The 22,512-nt window shown below is 37.9% G+C and overlaps 1 protein-coding gene and 1 pseudogene across 1 annotated transcript; both read left to right on the top strand.

Moving 5' to 3' along the window:
- The first annotated feature begins 5,873 nt into the window (after positions 1–5,873).
- Positions 5,874–6,320, top strand: LOC148589799 (putative clathrin assembly protein At2g25430 pseudogene; annotated as a pseudogene).
- A 10,655-nt stretch (positions 6,321–16,975) lies between these two features.
- On the top strand, positions 16,976–17,599 carry LOC132169711 (uncharacterized). The gene has a single exon (XM_059580698.2). The coding sequence runs from the start codon at positions 16,976–16,978 to the stop codon at positions 17,597–17,599; it is 624 nt and encodes a 207-aa protein (XP_059436681.2).
- Positions 17,600–22,512: the final 4,913 nt, after the last annotated feature.

The raw sequence follows: 22,512 nt of genomic DNA, 5'->3' as shown, positions 1-22,512 counted from the left end.
TAAGAGTTTCTTTCTGATTACAACTAAAACCTACCAAGACACTAGTGGCCACCTAATGTCACCTAAGCAATCCGTGCCTTTCCTTTTCCAAGTTAACCATATTAAATTGTTAATGGCTCTCACAATCGTTCATGCATTTTTTTTAACTTGTCAGAAGAAGAATGGACAAAGAAAAAGTTATTGGTTCTGGATTTGGTCTTGGCTTAGCCAATGAGTAGAAAGTTAACCATTATTTTGGGCATTATCACCCAATAATGGAGCACACGTACCTTTTCTTAATTATCTTTATGGTACAATTGTTTTTAACAATCCAAACTTAACTTAGAGCATCTCCAATGGTTTAACCATTTTGCATTTTTAGCTAAAATAACTAATCATTTATCTAAAAAAACCTTCTCGGTCGAATTATGTAAAAAAGAAAAAGAAAAAAATCAAAATGCATTTTTCATGCGTCGGTGAGTAGTATCACGCTACATATAGGTTAACATTGTTCACCAACGCATAAATTTTTTATGCCTTTTTTTTTTTTTTTTTTTTTTTTTTCTCTCTTTCTTTCACTCATTCTTTGGTTTAGTTGTTCTCTTTCTCTCATTTTTATGGACGAAAGTTGTACACCGTTCGTCTAGGTGGTGGATTTAAGATTTGTTGAGGCGAGCTAGGCAATCGATCGGCGCAATGTAGAGGCAAGTAGTGTGTCTGGGCGGTGGATTGGCGGAATCGTGGCGTTGATATTTGTCTAGGTGGTGAATTTGCGATTTGTGAGTTCTCCGTAGATAAAGAAGGGAAATTCTTATTTGTGATTTGTTGGGTTCTATTCTTGAGGTGGGTTTGTGATTTGCATTTCTATCATTCTATTCTTGAGATTGAGATTTTCTTAAAAATATTATTTTAATAAAATTAAAAAAGAAAAAAAGATAAACGGTTCAATGCAAGTTTTAAAAAGTTGTTAATTAAAGTAGAAAAAAAAAAGTTTTAATTAACTATTTTAGATAGAATTTTAAATTAACCACCATGAATGCACGCACTAATCGCCATGGAGATTTCTTCATCAACCATAGAATGTTGGTCCACATGTGCCTCGTTAGGCAAAACGAATGGCAAGGAGAATACTTAATAATACTTGAAGAGAATCGTTTGTTATAGTCTCGTGTATAGCACTACCTAAAATAATCTTAATAATAAGTATTAAAAGCGAACAATTTCAGTTTAATTAATTAATTCGTTATTAAACTTATCCACATGTCTGTTGTATTTTAATTTGGAGATAATTAACGAACACTAACTGCTCAACTCTCCTCCTTCGCACTTTAAACATTTTCAATAATATCTTATTAATCACGTTAGACAGTTATTCAATAATATCTTATTAAACTCTCCATATTTGACCTATATTTTCCTACAAATTTAATAGATTAATCATTAGATTTGTGGAGTCCACCATTGACCTACGTGGAATCCACATAAATCCATAAATCTAATGATCGATTTATAAAATGAAATGAGTCAAATATGAGAAAAATATTGACCTCTAGCATTTCTCATATTTCCTCGGACTATCATCGCTTTGTTAATATTTCTCTCAAACTATCAATTGTGTGAATATCTCCCATAAATTAACCAATAATGTTAATGTCTCCCAAGGCCAACCTAAAAACAAAAATGATCCAACAAGACAAAACTATTTTTAAATGTGAGTAGGTTAAGGTAGATATTATCCATATTTTGTTATTGGCCCGTATATGTGCAGATAGTGAATATGGTATCCACCATCCTTTTCGGGTCTCTCTGTTAGGGGTGTCGACCCTTATTGGTTATTGGCTAAAATCGTTAACTGAAACTAGGGTACCCTGTTATTGAATTTAGAAAACCAGAATCGGTAACTAGCTACCAGGTAACGGCTACCCGGTTATGTAATAACCGCCCGATTATCTAGATCAGTAACCGGGTTTTCAAAAATTTGGGCATTTTGAGCATGTTTTGGGTATTGGGCCTATTTTTTAGGCTTAATTTAGATATTTTTGGCCCTTAAAAAAAACAATTGGGGCTTTTTTGGCCCAATAAGCTAGGTTTTGTTGGGGTTGTTCAAAAGCTTTCATAATACATTTTAAAAGTGCCATAAAAATTCATTTTTTTTTTTAAAAAAAAAAAGCTTTCATAATACATGAGATTAAACAACTACTTCTACATATATATCAACAACAAATCTAATTTTTATGAGATTAAACACTAAATATTTACTACTACAAACCCAAAGTAAACAATAAAAACAAGTATGTAAACAAAGCAACAACCAAAAGAGATACCTCCTTACAAGTTACAACAACTACAAACCCAAAGAAAACTTAAAAATAAATAAATAAATAAATAATGTATCTAAACAAGCCAACAACCAAAAATGTTCTTCAATAAGATGTTCTTCTAAGATGGGATGTTATTGGTTGGGTTTTCAGTCTTTGTAGGAAGAATCACGTTGGAGCCATGTGAAGCTTGCTGTATTTTATGATTGGCTTTTGTTTGATGAAAGAGTAGATAATAGTATGTTATGAACATTGAGCCTGCAATGTTATTAATAATATACGTGATGGGCCTTCAGGCTTTGGATGTATTTGTTAAAAATCCATTCAAAGAGAGTAAAGAGAGGGAGTATGATAAAAAAAACTTAAAAGGGCTTGGGTTCTAAACTTCAATCATCATAAGCTGCAACAATTTGGAATATATTACATTGATTAGTGGAAACTCTAAAAGAAATGTTGTGCAATATATATATATATATATATATATATATATATATATATATATATATATACAACGTAAAATAGTTGTTTTGAATTAAATTAATATATTATTTTACTCTCCTAATTCTCATATGTTACATATTTATTATGTAACTCTTACAATTCTCATATGTTATATATTTATGATGTAACTCTCATGATTCTTATGTAACTTTCTTAATTCTCATGTGTTACATATTGATTATATAACTCTTATGATTCTCATAGGTTATATATTAATTATGTAACTCTCATGATTCTCATAGGTTACATATTGATTATGTACTTATTGTATTCTTGGCCTCATTCAACTATAAACATGTCATTTTACTGTACAATTTCTATCAATTGAAAGAAAGATGTAGCAAAGAAAAGACTTTGACGTGTGGATGTAGGTCATAGGTTGAACCACCTTAATTTGTATATTTCTTTCTTGCTTTTTCTCTTTATATTTTTTATATATTTTAACATGGTATCAGAGTTACAAGAAGAGAAACGAAGGTCAGGTTTTATTTTAGGTGGGTATTCTTGTAATTTTTTTCATTCCCTCCCAAAAATAGGTAAATATTGCGCCAAATTTTTGTTTAATCGAAATCGTGATCTTTGTTTAAATTCGCACTTTTTCAAATAAGCACCCTCTCGTCAGCTTATCGAAATCGCATATTTTTTTCACGATTTTAAAATTTGCGTTTTTAAAATCACAATCTCAAACACTCCAAAATTGCGATTTGGTTTAAAAACGTAGATTGTTTTTCTGAAATCGCACTCCCAAACGGGCTCTTACTCATTCTTTAATTATTTTTTTAGTTTTAAAAATAGAAGGTTATTTTTGTTCATAAACCTACTTGACCTCCATGGATAGAAAGAGAAACTTTTAGAATCTAAAAATGCAACTTAGACTACTTAGTTATATTTCTCTTTTTCTTGAAGTAAAATTTGGAATTAGAAAAAGAAAAAGAAAACGGGATTTTTTTGGGATTTGGAAATTAGAATTACTATTTTATGTGAAGAAAAAGATAAATAATAAATAGAAAGAAAAAAAAAAGGAAAAATACACTTTACCCCATGAACTATCCACCCATTTGCACTTTTAACCTCAATGTTTAAAAAGTGACACTTTACCCCCCCAAACTTCCAAATTGTTGTTTTTCTACCATTCTGACTTTTTTTTTCCCCAAAATGCCCCATCCCAAGTTTTTTTTTTAAAAAACAAATTAAAAATTAAGGGGTAGCCGGTCTGGGGTGGCCGGCCACCCCTTAATTTTTAATTTTTAATTTTTTTTTTTACCTACTTGTAGTGTGGGTCGAGTTTGAATGTTAATTTATTGTTTATAAAATTGTACCTTATTTACGGATGAGTTGGGATGACCTAATTAATTAATTGTATTTGTTTTGTGCTTTATGAATTCATTATATTATTCATCCAAAAAAAAAAAAATTCATTACATCTAATCCTAATGTGCTTTTCAGTTTGCTCTTATTGATATTAATACTGTAAAAAATAATATGAATAAAAAAGAAATTGGAAAATGGAGGACAAATTTCAGAAAGCAAAGCTTTTTGGTGATTAAGATGTTGTTGGAAAGATGACATTTGTTCCACCAAACAGGCCAAAAAAAAAAAAGTTTTAAGGAAAGAAAATAATGTTCCACTGACTTGAACAAGACAGCTCCTTCAAAAAAATTTGGGTCCCTTGATCCTTCCACCCAAATTCATCCTTGTTGTCCACTAGTTCGTTACAAAGATAAAGGACGTGGCATCCACATTTCAATTATTGAATTTACTGCTCCATATATGATCGTGCTCACAATTTTTAATACAATTTAAAAACTGACACGACTCGAATTGGTTGAGATAAAGTTGAACTACATAATATTATATAAATATTTCGACACAGCTTGAATTTAACACACAATATTTATAACTGACAATTTTTTATACGAATCACGAACCTGACACAAATTTAATATGAAATTAACAAGGTAAGGTTAATGAATCTAACCTATCTGTTTAATTAAATTGATCAAATTAAAATTGACTTATATAATTTTATACTTGTTATTCGATATTATCCAAATCCGGCAAAGTAAACACTAATATGCTACCCCTATGTACAAGGTAAAAATTTTCTATCTAGCATAAGCTCGAAATGATATTGCAGAAAAGAACACAATTGTGGACAAGTTAGGTATTAATATAGAAAATTTTCTTCAAGCTAAACGATCTATTGACTCGAGAAAAAATGAGAACTTGTACCCGCAGGAGCTAAACAAAAATTGCACATGTCGACATAGTTACTATAATCCTCAAAAGATACAGTAATGAAATACATCTTTTTGATCCTACATGATTATGCATATGGTCGTACCTCAACCATGACATACAATTTGTTTATCCTAATAATAGAGATCCTTTACGAGAAATCTACTCCAAATATATCATATTCCCAAACTCTTAATTTTATTTAAAGAAAAAATATAAAAAAGCCTCTCAAACTATTAGCCGTTTTCGATTTAACCCCATGATGTTTCAAAAGTCATAAAGTAGCCCCCAAACTACTAAACTGTTGCATTTTGGCCACTCTGTTAGTCAAAACCGTCAGTCTAGACGGAAACTACAAAACGACGTCGTTTGGTTACGGGTAAGTTACAAAAATGCCCTTGTATGTTTTTTTTTTTTTTTTTTTTAAGAAGGAGCAAAACGGCACTGTTTTGCTCCAAAAAGGGTTCACTTACCCTAAGCAAAACAACACCATTTTACTTAGGGTAAGTCATTAAAACTCAAAATCTCCCAACCCACGCAGCACAGGTCGTCCCCCTCACGCACAGCCACGCACAGCTCTGGTCATCCAGCCGATCGTGCCGGTCGTCCCCCTCACGCATAGATCCTATCGTCCCGCAAAACGGCGACCATCTCCTCCGTCACCAGCACTGACCCAAGTCAACAGATCTCTCATTTTCTCCACCAGATCCGCCCCTGCGCACCTCCAAATTAAGCCAAAGAGCAAAGTAATCCCCATTTCCAATTCTCTCATCCGAAATCTTGAAATCCGGGAAACCCACTTGTACTTTTCAATAGATCACAACAGTGGCACCCAGTATGATCCGAAAGGCTATCGGGGCTGTGAAAGACCAGACAAGCATTAGCATAGCCAAAGTGGCTGGCAACATAGCACCAGACCTCGAAGTCTTGGTCGTAAAGGCGACAACCCACGACGAGGACCCCGCCGACGAGAAGTACATCAGGGAAATCGTAACCCTGACCTCGTATTCTAGAGGGTATGTCGGTGCGTGCGTGGCCATGATAACGAAGCGGCTGAGCAAGACCCGCGATTGGATTGTGGCCCTCAAGGCTCTGATGCTTGTGCACAGAGTCTTGGTCGATGGGCACCCTTCGTTTGAGGAGGAGATGGTCTATGCAACCAGGCGAGGCATGCGGGTCTTGAACATGCCAGATTTTAGAGACGAGGCACACTCGAATTCATGGGATCACTCCAGATTCGTGAGATTTTCAGTGAGAGCGTGCCTTGTGAGCAATGCCAAGTAATGCTCCTATGCGTGAGGGGGACGATCGGCATGATCGACGAAGGCTGTGCGTGAAGGGGATGACCTGTGCTGCGTGGGTTGGGAGATTTTGAGTTTTAATGACTTACCCTAAATGAAACAGCGCCCTTTTGCTTAGGGTAAGTGAACCCTTTTTGGAGCAAAACCGCGCTGTTTTGCTCCTTCTTAAAAAAAAAAAAAAAAAAAAAAAAAAAGCATTTTTGTAACTTATCCGTAACCAAACGACGTCGTTTTGTAGTTTCTGTCCAGACTGACGGTTTTGACTAACGGATTGGCCAAAATGCAACAGTTTGGTAGTTTGAGGGGCTATTTTATGACTTTTGGAACATCAGGGGGCTAAATTGAAAATGGCTGGTAGTTTGGGGGGCTTTTTTATATTTTTCCCTTTATCTAACTTAAGTTTTTGGTGTACTAGGAAACCTTCATATCTTATTGATTTAAATCCTATTCACCAAATCAATTTCCAATCATTAATCCTCAATACCCTATTTTTCTCTAATTTTTCAGAGTTTATCAAGCATTTATTAAAACCTTGATATTTAATCTCCTGATTCTAAAGTTATATACTCACAGAGCAGCAATATGATACTTAGCTAATTTATCAATCTTATCATTCCATAAATCTGCAAACTTAGTAAGCATCAAAATTCAGAAATTTATGTCTCTGAAAATATCTTTTCATGACTATATCTCAAAAGTAGAATTATATGCAAATTCATCCTAGAAAGACAATCACTCCAGTACAACACTTTTAGTTAGCCTACGATTGACGCAGTTTAGACAACCTCAAAAGTTATGTCTAACCCATATTCTTCCGAACATGTGACTAATGACTTAAAAACCGCATACTCTGACTTATGTCTTATCCTTTTCCTATTAGTCGCTTACACATTTCTGCAAGTCATGTGGTGTCTGAAAGATAGATGATTACTGCCGGTGAAATGCTTCCTTGAATTGGGCTCAAGTAATGGCTTCCTTCCTTCCCAATTTCCCATATACGATAATGAGCTTCCTACTATATTGCCAAGGTGTTAATCAAACCATTAAACTATGATCATACCTCGACCCATACTTACCAAATCTGCCCTATAACCTTAAGAAAGATAGTGCCATATCATAATTTATGAATTTGATCATCTTCTCTAATCCCCAAATTAATCTTTGATAAAGGATTGATTGAACCTCTACTCATTGGTTGCACCTAGTTCTATTAAACATGTAGACTAACATTTTTCTTTGTTGGCCGATAATAATCTTTCCTACTATCTACCTTAACTGTAACATTGATCATACATATGCGAAAAACAACTTCCAAACAAAGTACTGCAATAAAATTTTGATGTATTTTCCTCTGAGGAAATCATCCATAAATTCACTACTTCGCACCATAACAATAATCCAATAGTCCTTATGAATTCAACTTTACTCAAAGAAATATATTCCTCAAAACGCCGTTAAAGATGAACCATCAATTAACTTTAGTATCTATACTCCATAATCAAAATAAAGGATAGCCGCTTATATCTTAAGATCAACCGAGTTCGAAAATGAGAATTAGCAACCCATACTAGTCCATGGAAATCATGTCTATGTTGAATCCTAAATCACATCCTAAAGACTCATAAGATGTCTCAAAATATAATACATCTTTAACTAAAGTCTAATGTCAAAATACCACAATGTTTCAAAAATTATGACTCCCATATGTCAAAATGAATTACTTATCCACTTTACCAAACATATACATCATAAATCCATCTTACCCTTATAGTGAAGATTATTGAATCATGCAGATTTATAAATCCGATTTTTATAAGAATTCCTAGTCTTATTCGAAACCTCAAATCCTTTCATTAATCATTAAACACCAACCACAAAAATCTCAAATGCACGTAGTCTAGATATCAGGGTCTGTGTACCTCAGTACCCATGATGACTAACTAATCATCCGGTCACTTCTAGGACCATTATTGATATAATTCTAATAATTTTAATCTTAACCAATCTTAGCATTCTTTTCAAAGTCCTCAATACAATATCACTAAGAGTTTCTCATACCTTGAATTTAAGACACGTCCTAAAACAATTTAAACCATACCAGTACATAATATATCCATTTGTAAGAATCATAAATCCTCCTTATCACAAGATTTATTGTAGTGTTAACAAGATCCACACTCTTAAAAATTTAGTCCTCAAGTTATAGAATATTCTAAATCCATTCCATAGAAACTCTTAACCTTGGTTAGGACCTCAAAATCTCCTATTAACCATTATCTGTCAACGACATCAATCTTAGGTATGTAACTCATGCAAGTACTTCAATTCTAGATCCTTTATACCTTAGTCCTTAAACATTAACTTAAATGCAATCATTTCTAGAAGCCGTTACTTACTTTACTTCTTGATGCATCACTAATAACATATTAAGAATCATTGATATTAAATAAGCTATCCACATAAAAATTTGACTATTGGGGTTGAAACCTAGCAACCTTCCCCTATTATTAACCTAGTCATTATGATAGCTTGAGTCTTATTCTTCCCCTTAATCAATGTCAGCAAAGCATTAGACAAATTGGTACCATTATAAAGCATCCACTTTAGTGTTGCATCAATCAACTTGTCCTTGGGTGCATATTAATGTAAGTCCTAATTCCCCAAAATCTCTTCTTATCCTTACTCTTTTGATTAAAACCTAATGCTTCAGCTGTGATCATCACCTAATTAATCCATACTTATAGCCTCAGGTAATTGATGTCTCCCAATCAACTGAACCTCTTTGCTTTGATACCACTTGAAACGCCTCCAAGTTCTAGATGTAAAGGGACTAGGAGTAATTGTAACATATTCTTAATAAAAACATACTCATATCATATGATCACCACAGAAATATAACATCACTTGAGTACTATAAACTCTCATTATGAAATTACAAACACATAATGTACTAGTATTCAAAAAAATCTCATAAGCAATAAAGTTACACAGTCTATGCTTGTCCCAAGCGGTCTAGTCTATAAAATGGAGTTCCTTACACTTCTATTGCTACTGCTCCTAGTCCCAATTGATCAAGACTGTATCTACCAAGAGGCCCACCGGTATCCTTGTCCTCAGTACTATGATATATAGGGCAATTTGAAAAGATGTATATGGAGAATGGGTGAATTTGACAACTTAGTAAGTAGCCACAACACCAAGATGTTATAAAACATGCTATGTAGATTTCTATGTTAAAATCTCTGTCATGCACAATAACAATTTATGCATAATAACATAATTAACAAAATACGCATGATAGTTGCAAAATGAGTAAGCACTTCCTTTTACTTTCCTTTCAAATTAATTGTTTTACCCTTTGACCCGACACCACAAATTTACCATGAGCAGCACATGTTGGCTTGTCCCGAAGGACCTATATGCTCATCCTGTCGTCACAAGGGAGAGCTACCAGGTTGGAAACTTCCCTAGGTGAAGGCCACTGGCCGGTAGCACACACCTTCTCGTAACCATCCTTCGGTGTGCTTGCCATGCTACCTTATGCTGTACCGATCGTCATTATAATCGTGTCTTGGGTTAAACATTTATAACCATGAATGTACATATAACATTTCATATGATCTATAAGCTCATCTGTAACTGTATGCTATGCCATGAACTTTGAGAGCTTTTTTCATTCATAATTGCAGTCATGCATAAATCATGAAATAGGGTAACTATAACATGTAAAATTCTTAAACAATGACATATGATTGAATAAAACTTGGCATTAAAACATGAAAGGAAGTGCAGTTGAAAATCATGTAAGTGAATTCTTTATAAAATCTCCAACATTTTTCTAAAGATTTATAATAAAATTTGTTAGGGTTTTTGGTGTTGTGTCCCCTTACCTGGCATTTGCTGATGGATTGAGTTGAGTTGTCCTTTTACCTAAATAAATTGCAAGAATAAACTTAGGAGCATTCTGGAATTTTAAATCTAAAATTAAATAATAAATCTTTGGAAAAATTAAAATTAAATTGATTCTATAGTTCCAAGGTGTATATATATATATCCTACCTAAAATCACTGCACACGATAGGAATCTTATTCAAAGATTACTACATCTATCTATTTAGTCCCTTCGTGATGCATATAATCTAGTCTAAACTATTGTAAATATACATATATATCTATAAAGATCTTTCGTGTGAACATACAAAATCTTATCCAAAAATATATCATAGATAACTATAGATATATAATCCTTATGTCATATCCAATTACCAAACCCAATAATGCTGCATATATATATATATATATAGGTTAAATTCACTTTACCCTCCTGAAGTTTCTGGGGTTTTTCAATTCGAACCCCAATGTTTAAAAATTGGAAATGTACCCTCCTAATGTTTCAAAAATTTTCAATTTAGACCCTCCGTTACTAATTTCTGTCTAATTGGACGGAAATCATCCCACGTGCGTCTCACGTGAGATTTTGATGCCCTCTATTCCAATTTTGCCTTCATTAAAACCTATGAAATTGAGGATAATTACGTAATTTCATAGGTTTTTAATGAATGCAAAATTGGAATAGAGGGCATCAAAATCTCACGTGAGACGCAAGTGGGATGATTTCTGTCCAATTAGACAGAAATTAGTAACGGAGGGTCTGAATTGAAAATTTTTGAAACATTAGGGGGGTACATTGCCAATTTTTAAACATTGTGGTTCGAATTGAAAAACTCCTGAAACTTCAGGGGGATAAAGTGAAATTTTCCCTATATATAAAACATGTGGCTACACATATATATGTACATGTGTAGTGCTATTCAATTATCCTACAAGTCTTACATATATACGATCTTTACGTGATGCATAAAATCTAATCATAAAAATTACTGCACATAAATATACTAACCTACATATATAAAATTATGTCCAAGTCATTTTGCATAAATATATATATATACAGCCCTTAAAAACTCCAATATTGAAATAACAAAATTACTTGATTGATTATAATACTGAACCCATAAGATTTACAGAAGCTAACACCCAATAACTAACACTCATTTAATTAGTATTTCACAGAATTCCTAAAACAAATACCCATATAGAAATCCTAAACAAAAACCCAAGAAATATAAAAATCAAACCTCAAAACTCCATAATTTCCACTAGAGTTCACAAGATCCAACAACCAATATGAAATATAAAACCCAATAAAAATATAGAAAATTGGCATGAGTATCTATTTATTCAACCCATACGAAGCAAGAAATATAATCATTCTCAAGGTGACAGAATAATTAATGGAGAAAAATAGTAGAATTTTATTACCTAGAGAAACTGTTGTTGAGGTAAGGGAATTTTTGAGGTAAGTTTCTGAGTACGTGAGGAATAGAAATGAAGCCTTCTGGCTATTTATACAATAAGCCAAGAGGAGAAGAATGAGTACTCATGTATTCTAGAATTACAAGTGGCTGCTAGGTGGCCTGTCAAAAATCGATTGGGTTGTGCATGCTATACAGGTGTCCAAGAAAGAAAGGGGAAGAGACAAGTTAATATTATTAGCTTGGAGGCTACTGTTGTTTTTTTGTTTTTTTTTTAAGCAATAAATCATCCTAGAATTTAGAAGACTCCCAAGTATTTAATTGGCTAATAACCCCACTAATAATCTCCTAATTAAAAGAGTCCTCTTTTATATGTATATACTCCTATCACCACATTGAGTTGAGAAGAGAGATAAAATCTCTTCCTATATTCTAGGAGATCTACATGATATTTAATTGGATAAAAACTCACCTAAAGTTCTATTCTAATGGCTATTGCTATATGCACGTGTGTGTGTGTGTGTATATATATATAAACAAAATGCTTTATAATTCTATTTTAAATCTGTAAAATTTATAGAATGTCACATATAATGGACTTTTACTCATTTGACTGTTTGATTTAACTGCAAAATCCCAACGGGAGGGGCAAAGTGAAAGAAAAAAAAAATTGATACATCAAAGTGGGAGTTTTTAAATAATGAGGGTGTCTGCAAAAAGCGCGAAAGTTTAGGGGATAAGTGAAGTTTTCCCGAATAAAAATAAAGTTGGACCTGAATAACTTATGAGAAGTTTATTCATAAAGTTTGATTGCCCATATGGTACTCATTTAGGAGATATTATACATTGTAATGCATGGAATGGATAACTTATTATATAATGGTTTTACTGCCATGATTCATGTGTAGTATTCCTTGTGTGGGTGGAAGGATTCCATAAATGGTTAGAATAAATAAAGTAATGGCAATATTATAGAACCGAACCATATAAGGAATTTATGTGTCATAAGGGTTAAGTGGGAGAATGTAAGAAAATCCTATTAGGTATGGCCTTTATGCCACATTTATTTACGATTATATTTAATATAATTTAGGTTATGATTATATTTAATATAATTTCAGTTATGATTATATTTATTATAATTGTTTAGGTTACAATATCAAGGAATTTATCCTAGCAAAAGATGTTATGGAATTCAAAAGGATGTTATGAAATTTTTTTCATTGAGTGATTTTGCTCCTTGATCGGAGGAACAAAATCAATAACAATTAAGATCTACTTACAAAAAGCCATGTGCATTCCATCATTTCACACGGTATTATACTGGTAGTCATAGGTCAGAAAAACCTTTCTCTAAAATTTTATTTTCTAGTTTTCTGGATTCTCTATTGCTGAGGAGTCTTCTTCACTTCGCTTGAGCAAAACAATGGCCGGAGGTACTTATATAATTAAATTATTTCCGCTGCTAATTTATATTGTTAATTAGCATTTAATTAAAATTAAGGTTAAGGTCTTGCTTCTTTTAGTCTCAATATGCTCTCTGCTAGGGTTTCATCTCTAGCCGAGAGCACCGTCGGAGGGGGAGAACCCCTATTCTCCCCCTCCCCCCTCCTCCCCCTCATCATCTTCTCCCCATGCCCTAAAGCTAGCCTATTTACTTAATGTCCTTTGCTCTTTGGGCATTTTCTTGCTCTCCCTCCCTCTCCGCCCCTTTTCTGATTTTAGGGTTTTTTGGAAGCCGATCTTTTGCCCTTCTCCATCCGCCACGCCCGTTGCTGGGTCGGGTTTGGCTCTGGTTTGTGTCTTGCTCGATCGACCGACTGTCACTTGGTCCACCTCGACGCTTGCTCCACCACCTTGCTACCCAGATCCGCCAGTGCCCATCACACCTTTTGCACTGGATCCGTCTCTCAGGATGTGGTTTAATTTCGGTTCTCTCCGGCTGTTTTTGTCGTTTCTAGTTGTTTTATTTCATTTCCTTTATGTTTGTCTCTTGCCGTGTATTTTGGTGTGTTGTTTTTGTTGTCTTGCCTGTTTGTCACACTTTATGGGTGATGCTCTTGGGGGATTCACTCAAACTCCCCCCAGTTTATTTTGTGTGCGATGCCGATCTCCTCCGGGCCCGCTTTGCCGCCCACCGTCCGCTGTCAGGTCTTTCCTCATGTCCCCCGTGCAATGAGCTCCAACACCACCTTCCGTGTCGATTTCTAGCCAGCACGCGATCGGCTTCCTTCCGGCTGCCGTTTCCCGCTTAGTGTGATTCTCCGGTTTTTTCTGGTTCTATTGGTTTCCATTTGTTGTTTGTTAGTTTTTTTCTATTATGTTTGTATTTCAGTTTTAGTCTCTTTATTTCCTGTTTTTTGCTTGTAATAAGGCTCTTTCCCCCCTCGATATACATGCGTGATGCCCTCTACGTTATTTGTTATGGTCCAGACCTTTGAGTTGTGGATGTGAACGTTATCCTGACTTTCGGGTCGAGGAGGAAGAGTTTCGATTGGGGGTTTGTATACCCTTAGTTCCGAGAAATAAGCACTACCTATACATTAGTTTGAGTCTATTTGGCACATATCTGTCTTTTAATATGTAGATTAGCCATGGGTTAGTGGATTGGTTTTGAGTCTGGAATGTAATACATCATCTGTGACGCTTGTAACCTCGTAGCTTTGGCTATGGTTGCTTGTAAGAGCTTCATGCTCATGATAATTTCTATAAATGAGATTGATATGTGTTGGATCATAGATCAAACCATTAAATATCTGGTAATCCTCGGGCCCATCTTAATCATGGAAAGGCCCAGGCCCAGTAAGGATTCAGGCAAACAAGTCCGAGACTTACATATCCGAGACCTTCTAGCCGAGACCCATGGGATTCGAGACCCTTGAGCCGAGACCGTTCAGTCCAAGACTAACTTAGGACACACAGGTCTCGGCTACAAGGATAACTCGGGTATCTTAAAAGATACAGCTGTTAACAGATAAGTGATCTTGTTTATTCAAAAGCTGCCATATCTATTTAAAATGCAAATCAAATATATTATTCAACAATCATTTACAAATGTCCAAATCAAGTGATACATGCAACCACCAAATCCTATGATCTTGATCCCTTAAGATCTCGGAGAGAGTGATCACCGAAATCCCTTGTCAGTAACTGCATCGCAGAAACTCAGAGAAGAGTGATTCGTTGGTGAAGGGACTTCCAATACTTCATGCCTATAAACGACAGATGATCTCTTCATAAGGGGGTAAGCGCAACTTTGGCTTTCATTTCTTCTTTTGGTTGCTTATACTATCTCTCATTCTGACTTAGGCATCGGAGTATCCCCGCCAGCTCACCCCCAGTCTCTTCGATCCTTCTCTTCTTCTGTGTTGTGCAGCCAAATCACTGGTGTGTTGGTCAACTCAAAGCTTTCAGGCATGCCACGTCATCACTAGGAGAACTGTGCCTCCACAGTTTGGCACCATCTGTGGGAACATTGATTTTCATTAGTTCTTACTATCCACTAATCCAATATGGTGACTACTCGTTCTACTGCGGGAGCCTCCAATGCACCACCACCACCCAATCTAGCTGAGTTCATGAAGCAGATGATTGAGTCTATGAAGGCTCTGAAGAAACAGAATGAAGACCTGGCTATAAGGCTCACAGTTGCTGAAGGCCGCAATAGCCAGAGGGACCAAGAGCGCGAGGAAAGGCGAGCGAAAAAGTGTGAAGACAGGCGTGAGAGGGAAAGATGTGCGGAAATCCACAATGGGAAACGGATTGCCGATTCCAATCGCGATGAAGATGCGAGTTCAGTTTAAGCCAGCCTTCATACTACTATCCAGAATGAGGAATGTCGTGAGCCAGAGAACCCAGAGAGGTCTCAGCACACTAGGCGTTGATGGGACCAACATCATCAAGATGACCACCATAATGGGCGGAATGAAGGCCAGATGAGTGCTGACATAGAAGATCTTAAAAAGAAGTACGAAGAGTTAAATCGCAAGTTGGCTGTCAAGGAAGAGAAAAGCCCTGCTGAAGAGCTTATGGACAATACCAACCTGCCCTTTACCGATTGAGTGTTGGGTTTCCCCTTACCTGACAACTTCAAGATCCTTCGTGTCAAGGAGTTTGATGGGAATGGTGACCCTTCTGAGCATATGGAAAGTATCCGCGCTCATTTTTCCCTTCATAGATTTTCAGATGAAATTGCCTGTAGAATTTTTCCCCTCACTTTTAAAGGAGTAGCCAAGGATTGGTTCGCCAGATTGCCCACCAAATCGGTGGATAATTTCAAAGAACTCGAGTGCCTCTTCTTAAGCCAATTCCTGGGAACCCAAAAAAGGAAGAAGCACTCAGCTTGTTTACTATCCCTTTGTCAAGGAAAATAGGAGAGACTGAAGGATTTCATGCTTAGGTTTAATAAAGAGAAGTTGTTGGTGGAGAACCTAGGTGATCAAACGGTGTTATCCGCCCTATGGCACGGAGTCAGGCCAAATGGGCCTTTGATGGCCGAAGTGTCAAAGAGTTCGACAGAGATAACTCTTCACCAGTTTATAAGTAAGACAGAAGAGTACATCAATCAGAAGGAAATGATTAAGGCTCTAATGAAAGGTCAGGAGGAAGAAGACCGAGAGAAGGAGGACTCCAAGAAGGAACTACCCGCAATGTCCACTCAAAGAAAGGGAAATTCCAGAAGAAAGTAGTGAAGAAGTCTGTACCATCATTTCCAAAGATAGAACCCCGACGACGTGAAGATCGAAAGTTCACACCTTTGAATGCCAGAGTCAATGAAGTATTCATGGAGATTAGAAGGGACCCAGCTTTCAGGTGGCCGAGTAAGTTGCGGGGTGATTCGAATAAGCGAGATCAGACGAAGTTCTGTGAGTACCATAACGATCATGGGCATTTGACGGAAGATTGTATAACCCTGCGACAGGAAATTGAAACTTTCATCAGAAATGGAAGGCTTGTGAGATTCCTTATAGGAGAAAGGAATCGAGATGCGGTTCACCAACAGCCCCTCCTACTGGATGCAAACCAAGACGCAGGGGGACGAGAGTCAAGACGTGATCGGGATGATGGTCCGAGAGAGGATCCGAGAGCCCCTTGGGATCAAGGAGTGGTTGGTGAAATTCACACTATTTCTGGGGGAATAGTTGGTGGAAGATAGTCCAACTCGACCAGAAAGGCTTATGCGAGGAAAACACAGGCCAAGGAAGTCTTTATAGTGCAGAGACCTTCTAAGGTTGCAAGGAAGGATTCAATGGTCCTTTCTTTCTCTAAGGAGGATGCTAGGGGGGTAATGCAGCCACATGACGATCCACTAGTAGTTACAGTGATGGTGGCCAACCATATGATCCATCAAATTCTGGTGAATAATGGAAGTTTGGCCGATGTCCTGTATTGGCCGGTCTTTAAGCAAATGGCTATTGATCGCGATAGGATCAAACCATTTAGTTCTCCTCTGGTCGGATTCGCAGGGGAGCAAGTCCAGCAAATTGGCATTATTTCACTCCCTGTAACAGTAGGGATGACACCTAAGCAGAAGACTATAATGGTAGATTTCTTGGTTATTGACCGACCAGGTGCCTACAATGCCATCATCGGTCGACCTGCTTTGAATAAGTTGAAGGTCGTGACTTCAACGTACCACTTGATGATGAAGTTCCCGACAGAAGAAGGAGTCGGAGAAGTGAAGGGGGATCAAACTCAAGCGAGAAGATGTTACAATACGTCTCTCAAGAAGGTCTCGGATTCGACTCCTATTGTAATTGGTACAGTAAGTGGTAAAAGCATAAATGAGCCAAAGGGAGAGCCAGTCGAGCCACTGGAAGATGTGGTAGTTGATGAAGGCAAGATTTTGAAGATTGGGACACAGATCAGTCCAGGGTCCGTGACGGTCTCATCACCTTCCTTCGAAGGAACTTGGAAGTTTTCGCATGGAGCCATGAGGATATGCTAGGAATTGATCCTAAAGGCATTCTCCACCAACTCAATGTGGATCCAAGTGTGAAGCCGGTGAAACAAAAGAGAAGAAAGTTTGCTCCTAAACGGAATATGGCTATAGCAGAAGAAGTAGAGAAACTTCTCAAGGTTCATTTCATCGAGGAAGTTTATTATCTCGATTGATTAGCCAATGTAGTATTGGTTAAAAAATCCAATCGAAAATGGAGGATGTGTGTGGATTTCACTGACCTTAACAAAGCTTGTCCCAAAGACAACTTTCCATTACCCCGCATTGATGCATTGGTGGACTCAACGGCTGCGTATGGTTTACTCAGCTTCATGGACGCTTTCTCTAGTTACAACCAAATATACATGCATCTAGAAGATCGTGAGAAAACTACATTCATAACTTACCGAGGCCTGTACTATTACAAAGTCATGCCCTTCGGTTTAAAGAATACAGGGGCAACATACCAGAGGCTGGTTAACAAAATGTTCTGAGACCAGATCGGACGAAATATGGAGCTATACGTTGATGACATACTGGTCAAGAGTGTGTTGCCGTAGAGCCATGACTCGACTTGCAAGAAACGTTTGCAACCTTGAAGAAGTTTAGGATGAAGTTGAATCCTTCAAAATGTCATTTGGAGTCTCGTCAGGGAAATTCCTCGGTTACATGGTGTCAAGCCAAGGAATAGAAGCTAACCCTGAGAAGATACAAGCTGTCTTAGATATGCAGTCTCCAAGAAATTTGAAATAGCTCCAGCAATTGACAGGAAGGATAGCGGCGCTAAATCGGTTCATTTCACGATCAACTGATAAATGTTTTCCATTTTTTAAAGTCTTGCGAAAGGCTTTTGAATGGACTGATGAATGTGAAGAAGCCTTTGGGCAGCTAAAGAAGTATCTAACAAGCTCACTTTTACTAAGTCAGACAATGCCTAGAGAAATACTGTATCTGTACTTAGCCGTGTCTCCAACGGCTATTAGCGCTGCATTAATCCGAGAAGAAGAAGGAATTCAAAAGTCTGTGTACTTCATTAGCAGAGCTTTGCGAGGCACTGAAGAAAGATACCCTTAGGTGGAGAAACTGGCTTTCGCCTTGATTATAGCATCCAGAAAACTCCGACCTTACCTTCAAGCTCATACTATCAGGGTGTTGACTGAGTACGCTTTGAAGAAAGTATTAAGAAAGCTAGATTTGTCAGGAAGGTTAGCTAATTGGGCAATTGAGCTGGGAGAGTTCGACATTGCGTTTCTCCCTCGGAATTCTCTCAAAGGTCAAGCGCTGGCTGATTTTCTGGCAGAATTCACTAATTTGCCAGACATCACCAATTGGCCAAGTGATGAGACGTGGGTAATTTACGTAGATGGATAATCTACAAAGAAGCACGGTGGCGCTGGAATAGTGATGATTACTCCCGATGGGGAAGAATTATGTAGTTCTTTGAAGTTGAAGTTTAAAACCGCAAACAACGAGGCCGAGTACGAGGTAGTCTTGGCAGGACTCGGTTTAGCTCGTGAAATGGGAGCTAGATTTGTGGAAATGTGAAGTGACTCCCAAGTCGTCATCAGACATATCCAAGGTGAATTTGAAGCCAAGGGAGAAAAGATGAAGCTATATTTATCAAAAATGAAAGAGATGCAGAGTCTATTTAAAAAGTTCAGCATTGTGAAAATTCTAAGGCCAGAGAATGAGAGAGCAGACCAATTGGCCCGAATAGCTTCAACAGTGAATGGAGAAATTGAAGACGAAATCCCTGTCCAAATTCTTCCTCAGTCATCCATTACCGAGACGGTGTCGGTCTCGACAACCAAGACTGTACCCAATTGGCAACTAGAAATCATGGAATACCTGAAAAAATTGTCCTTTCTTCAGATCGAAAGTTGGCTATCAGGTTGAAGATAAGAGCCGAAAGGTTTACAATGGTAAATGGAATCCTTTACAAGAGGGGTTTCATGTTACCACTCCTCAAATGTGTTTCAAAGGAAGAAGGAAATTATATCCTTAGAGAGATCCATGAAGGTATTTGCGGAGGCCATTCTGGAGCTAGAATAATGGTGCATAAAGCAGTCCGAGCCGGTTTTTATTGGCCCAACATGAATCGGGACTCGGCAGAATTAGTCAAAAATTGTGACAAGTGCCAGCGATTCGCTAATATCACTCATCAACTTCCTGAAGACCTGAGTGCAATCTCTTCACCTTGGCCTTTCTCACAATGGGGGGTAGATATAGTGGGACCATTGCCTCGGAGCATGAGAGGTGTACGGTTTGCAATTGTCGCTGTGGATTATTTCACCAAATGGGCAGAGGTTGAAGCCTTAGTGAATACCACAACCAAGGCAATAGAACGGTTTTTATGGAAGAACATCATATGCCAGTATGGCATTCCTCATGCATTTATCACAGATAATGACAAGCAGTTTGACTGCGACTCATTCCGAGACTGGTGTGCCAAGCTCCAGATAATAAGGAACTATTACTCGTCTCCGGGGCTTCCTCAGGCTAACGGGCAAGTAGAGACCACCAACAAAATGATCTTCAAGATCTTGAAGAAGAAGCTGGATGATCGAAAAGGAGATTGGGTGGAAGACCTTCCAGAAGTTTTGTGGGCGTACCGGACAACCAAAAGAATTCCAACCAAGGAGACACCATATGCCTTGGCATTCAGAACTGAGGCAGTCATTCCAGCCGAGGTAGGCTCGGGCAGCTATCGTGTAGAGACCTTCCAATTCGAGACCAATAACGAGGGTTTATAGCTACACCTGGACTTGCTGCAAGAGAAATGGGATCAAGCCCAAGTGACTATGGCAGCATATCAGGCAAGAGTGACTCGGTATTTCAATAGGAAGGTCAAACCTCGGAGCTTCAAAGTCAGAGATATGGTCCTACGTAAAGTCATGCTGGCAACCAAGGACCCAGCTAAGGGAAAGCTGGCTCCTAATTGGGAAGGACCCTACAGGGTGGTTAAGTGCAAAAGAGCAGGAGCATACCACTTGGAAGATTCCAAAGGCAAGGCTCTTCCGAGGCCTTGGAACGCTGAGCACCTTAAAAAGTACTATGTCTAAAATGCCGTAATATGTGATTTCTTTGTCATTTCATTATTCTCATTTCAATGAATAAAAGTATCTCGGAGTTAAACAGCATACAAAGTTAATAAGTACAAATTAAAAGGTTTTATGAGTCTCGAAAAATACAGTTGAAAAGGCTCTTCCAAGCCCTAAAGAGATGCAACCGAAAGAAGCTCTCTCTTAACTTAACATAACCCAGAATCAGAAAACCTTAGGAACTCTCCGAGACCTAACTCGGGGTAGCATAACTATGGGTAAGTCTGAGGTTAAATCAGAAAACCTAAGGAACTCTCCAAGACCTGACTCGGAGTAGCATAACTATGGTTAAGTTTGAGATTAAGTCATAAAACCTAAGAAACTCCCTGAGACCTAACTCGGAGAAGCACAATTAAAGCATAACTATGGTTAAGTCTAAAACCCAAAAGCCTTCCCGTGACCAAACTCAGAGAAACGTAATTATGGGTTCTTTCAAATTACCTTAACCGACAGGCAAACATCAAAAAGGTTATTTTTCCGAGACCTGATGTTAGACTTACGTTATTCTTCCAAAACTGTTAGACACAAAGAATAAACACAGAAACTCATTTCATTAAAAAAGTTGAGATATGCACAAAGAATCCTTAAGAGGTTTTACATCATTCTTCCTTGGGGGCGAAAGGAAGAGCAACATCGGGGGCCTCGGCAGATGCGGACTCGGCAGTATCGGCCTCGGTAGATTGTGCATCACCAGGGGCAGACTAGGTACCTTGGCGTTGTTGATCCGAGAAGGGGTCATAGAAAAATTCTTTTATCCCTGCTGCATCGGGCATCTGTTCTTGGCCCAGGTTAACCAGCTGCACCATAGCTGCGTCCGAACAAGGGATGTCCTCAATCTTCACCTTGTCAAGATTTATTCTTCCGGTCGAGTCCTTAGCCCATGGGCGAAATGTTTCAAAGCCAAGGATAAGCCCATCGGCCCAAGCAGAGTTCCAAACCCATGAGGTAAAGGATAGCTGGCGCAGATAATTGGCAGCTCGGGTTTTGGCCTCCTTTAGCTGTGCCCTCACCTAGACGTGCTTGCCTTTGAAGAATTTGAGTTTCTCCTTGGCAACAACCTTGGCTTCATTCACCTTCACCACCAAGGCCCTCTGATCCAAGACCTCATTCTGAGCCAATTTTAGCTGATTCGAGACCCCCGTGTGCGCTTCTTCCAGCTGATTCAGGTCTTCTTTTATGATAGAATTGTCTTCCTGAAGTCGGTTTACTTCAGCTCGGAGACCTTCAATCTCAGCCGACAACTCTGTGACCTTTGACTCAACCCTTGCCTGAGCCGCAACCGCCTCGGTAGTCTAGGCTTGCATTATTGACTGTTGTTGACCTGAGAGAAGCAGCTCTTCATCTTGCTTAGCCACCATCTCTTTCAACCTGACATTCTCAGCTTCCAGATCAGCAACTCTGTCTTCGAGACTGCTTGTCATAGTGGCCGAGTCCTTGGCTGCCTTCCGAAAGTAGCAATACAAGATCAGCGACTTCATGATGCTCTGCAACAAGAATTTCATCAACATGTATATATAAATAGAAAGAAGGAGAAAGATATTATAATTACAAAAAGTTGAAAGAAAATCATCTGCTCAGTTATGCTTTGAGCAGATGTGTCACGCTCCATCGTAAGGTTCTCGTGTGGAATCAAATCCACTAGCGCTAAGAAAGGGTTGCCTTTCAGGTCATCACTGAACTTTGCCAGGGGCCCGCCGACAGTCCAATCCACCCATTGAGGCCTTACTGGTGAGACGGAAGAAGACGAGGTCTCGGCAGCAGAGGCTCTCTCGGCAGCAGCAGCCTTCTTGGCACGCATGGGTGTCGACGGCCGGGCCTTTG

Source organism: Corylus avellana, chromosome 1, assembly GCF_965113065.1.
Source record: "Corylus avellana chromosome 1, dhCorAvel1.hap1.2, whole genome shotgun sequence".
NCBI lineage: Eukaryota > Viridiplantae > Streptophyta > Magnoliopsida > Fagales > Betulaceae > Corylus > Corylus avellana.
The sequence above is the reverse complement of the archived record's forward strand: the minus strand, read 5'-3'. Positions and strand labels throughout refer to the sequence as shown.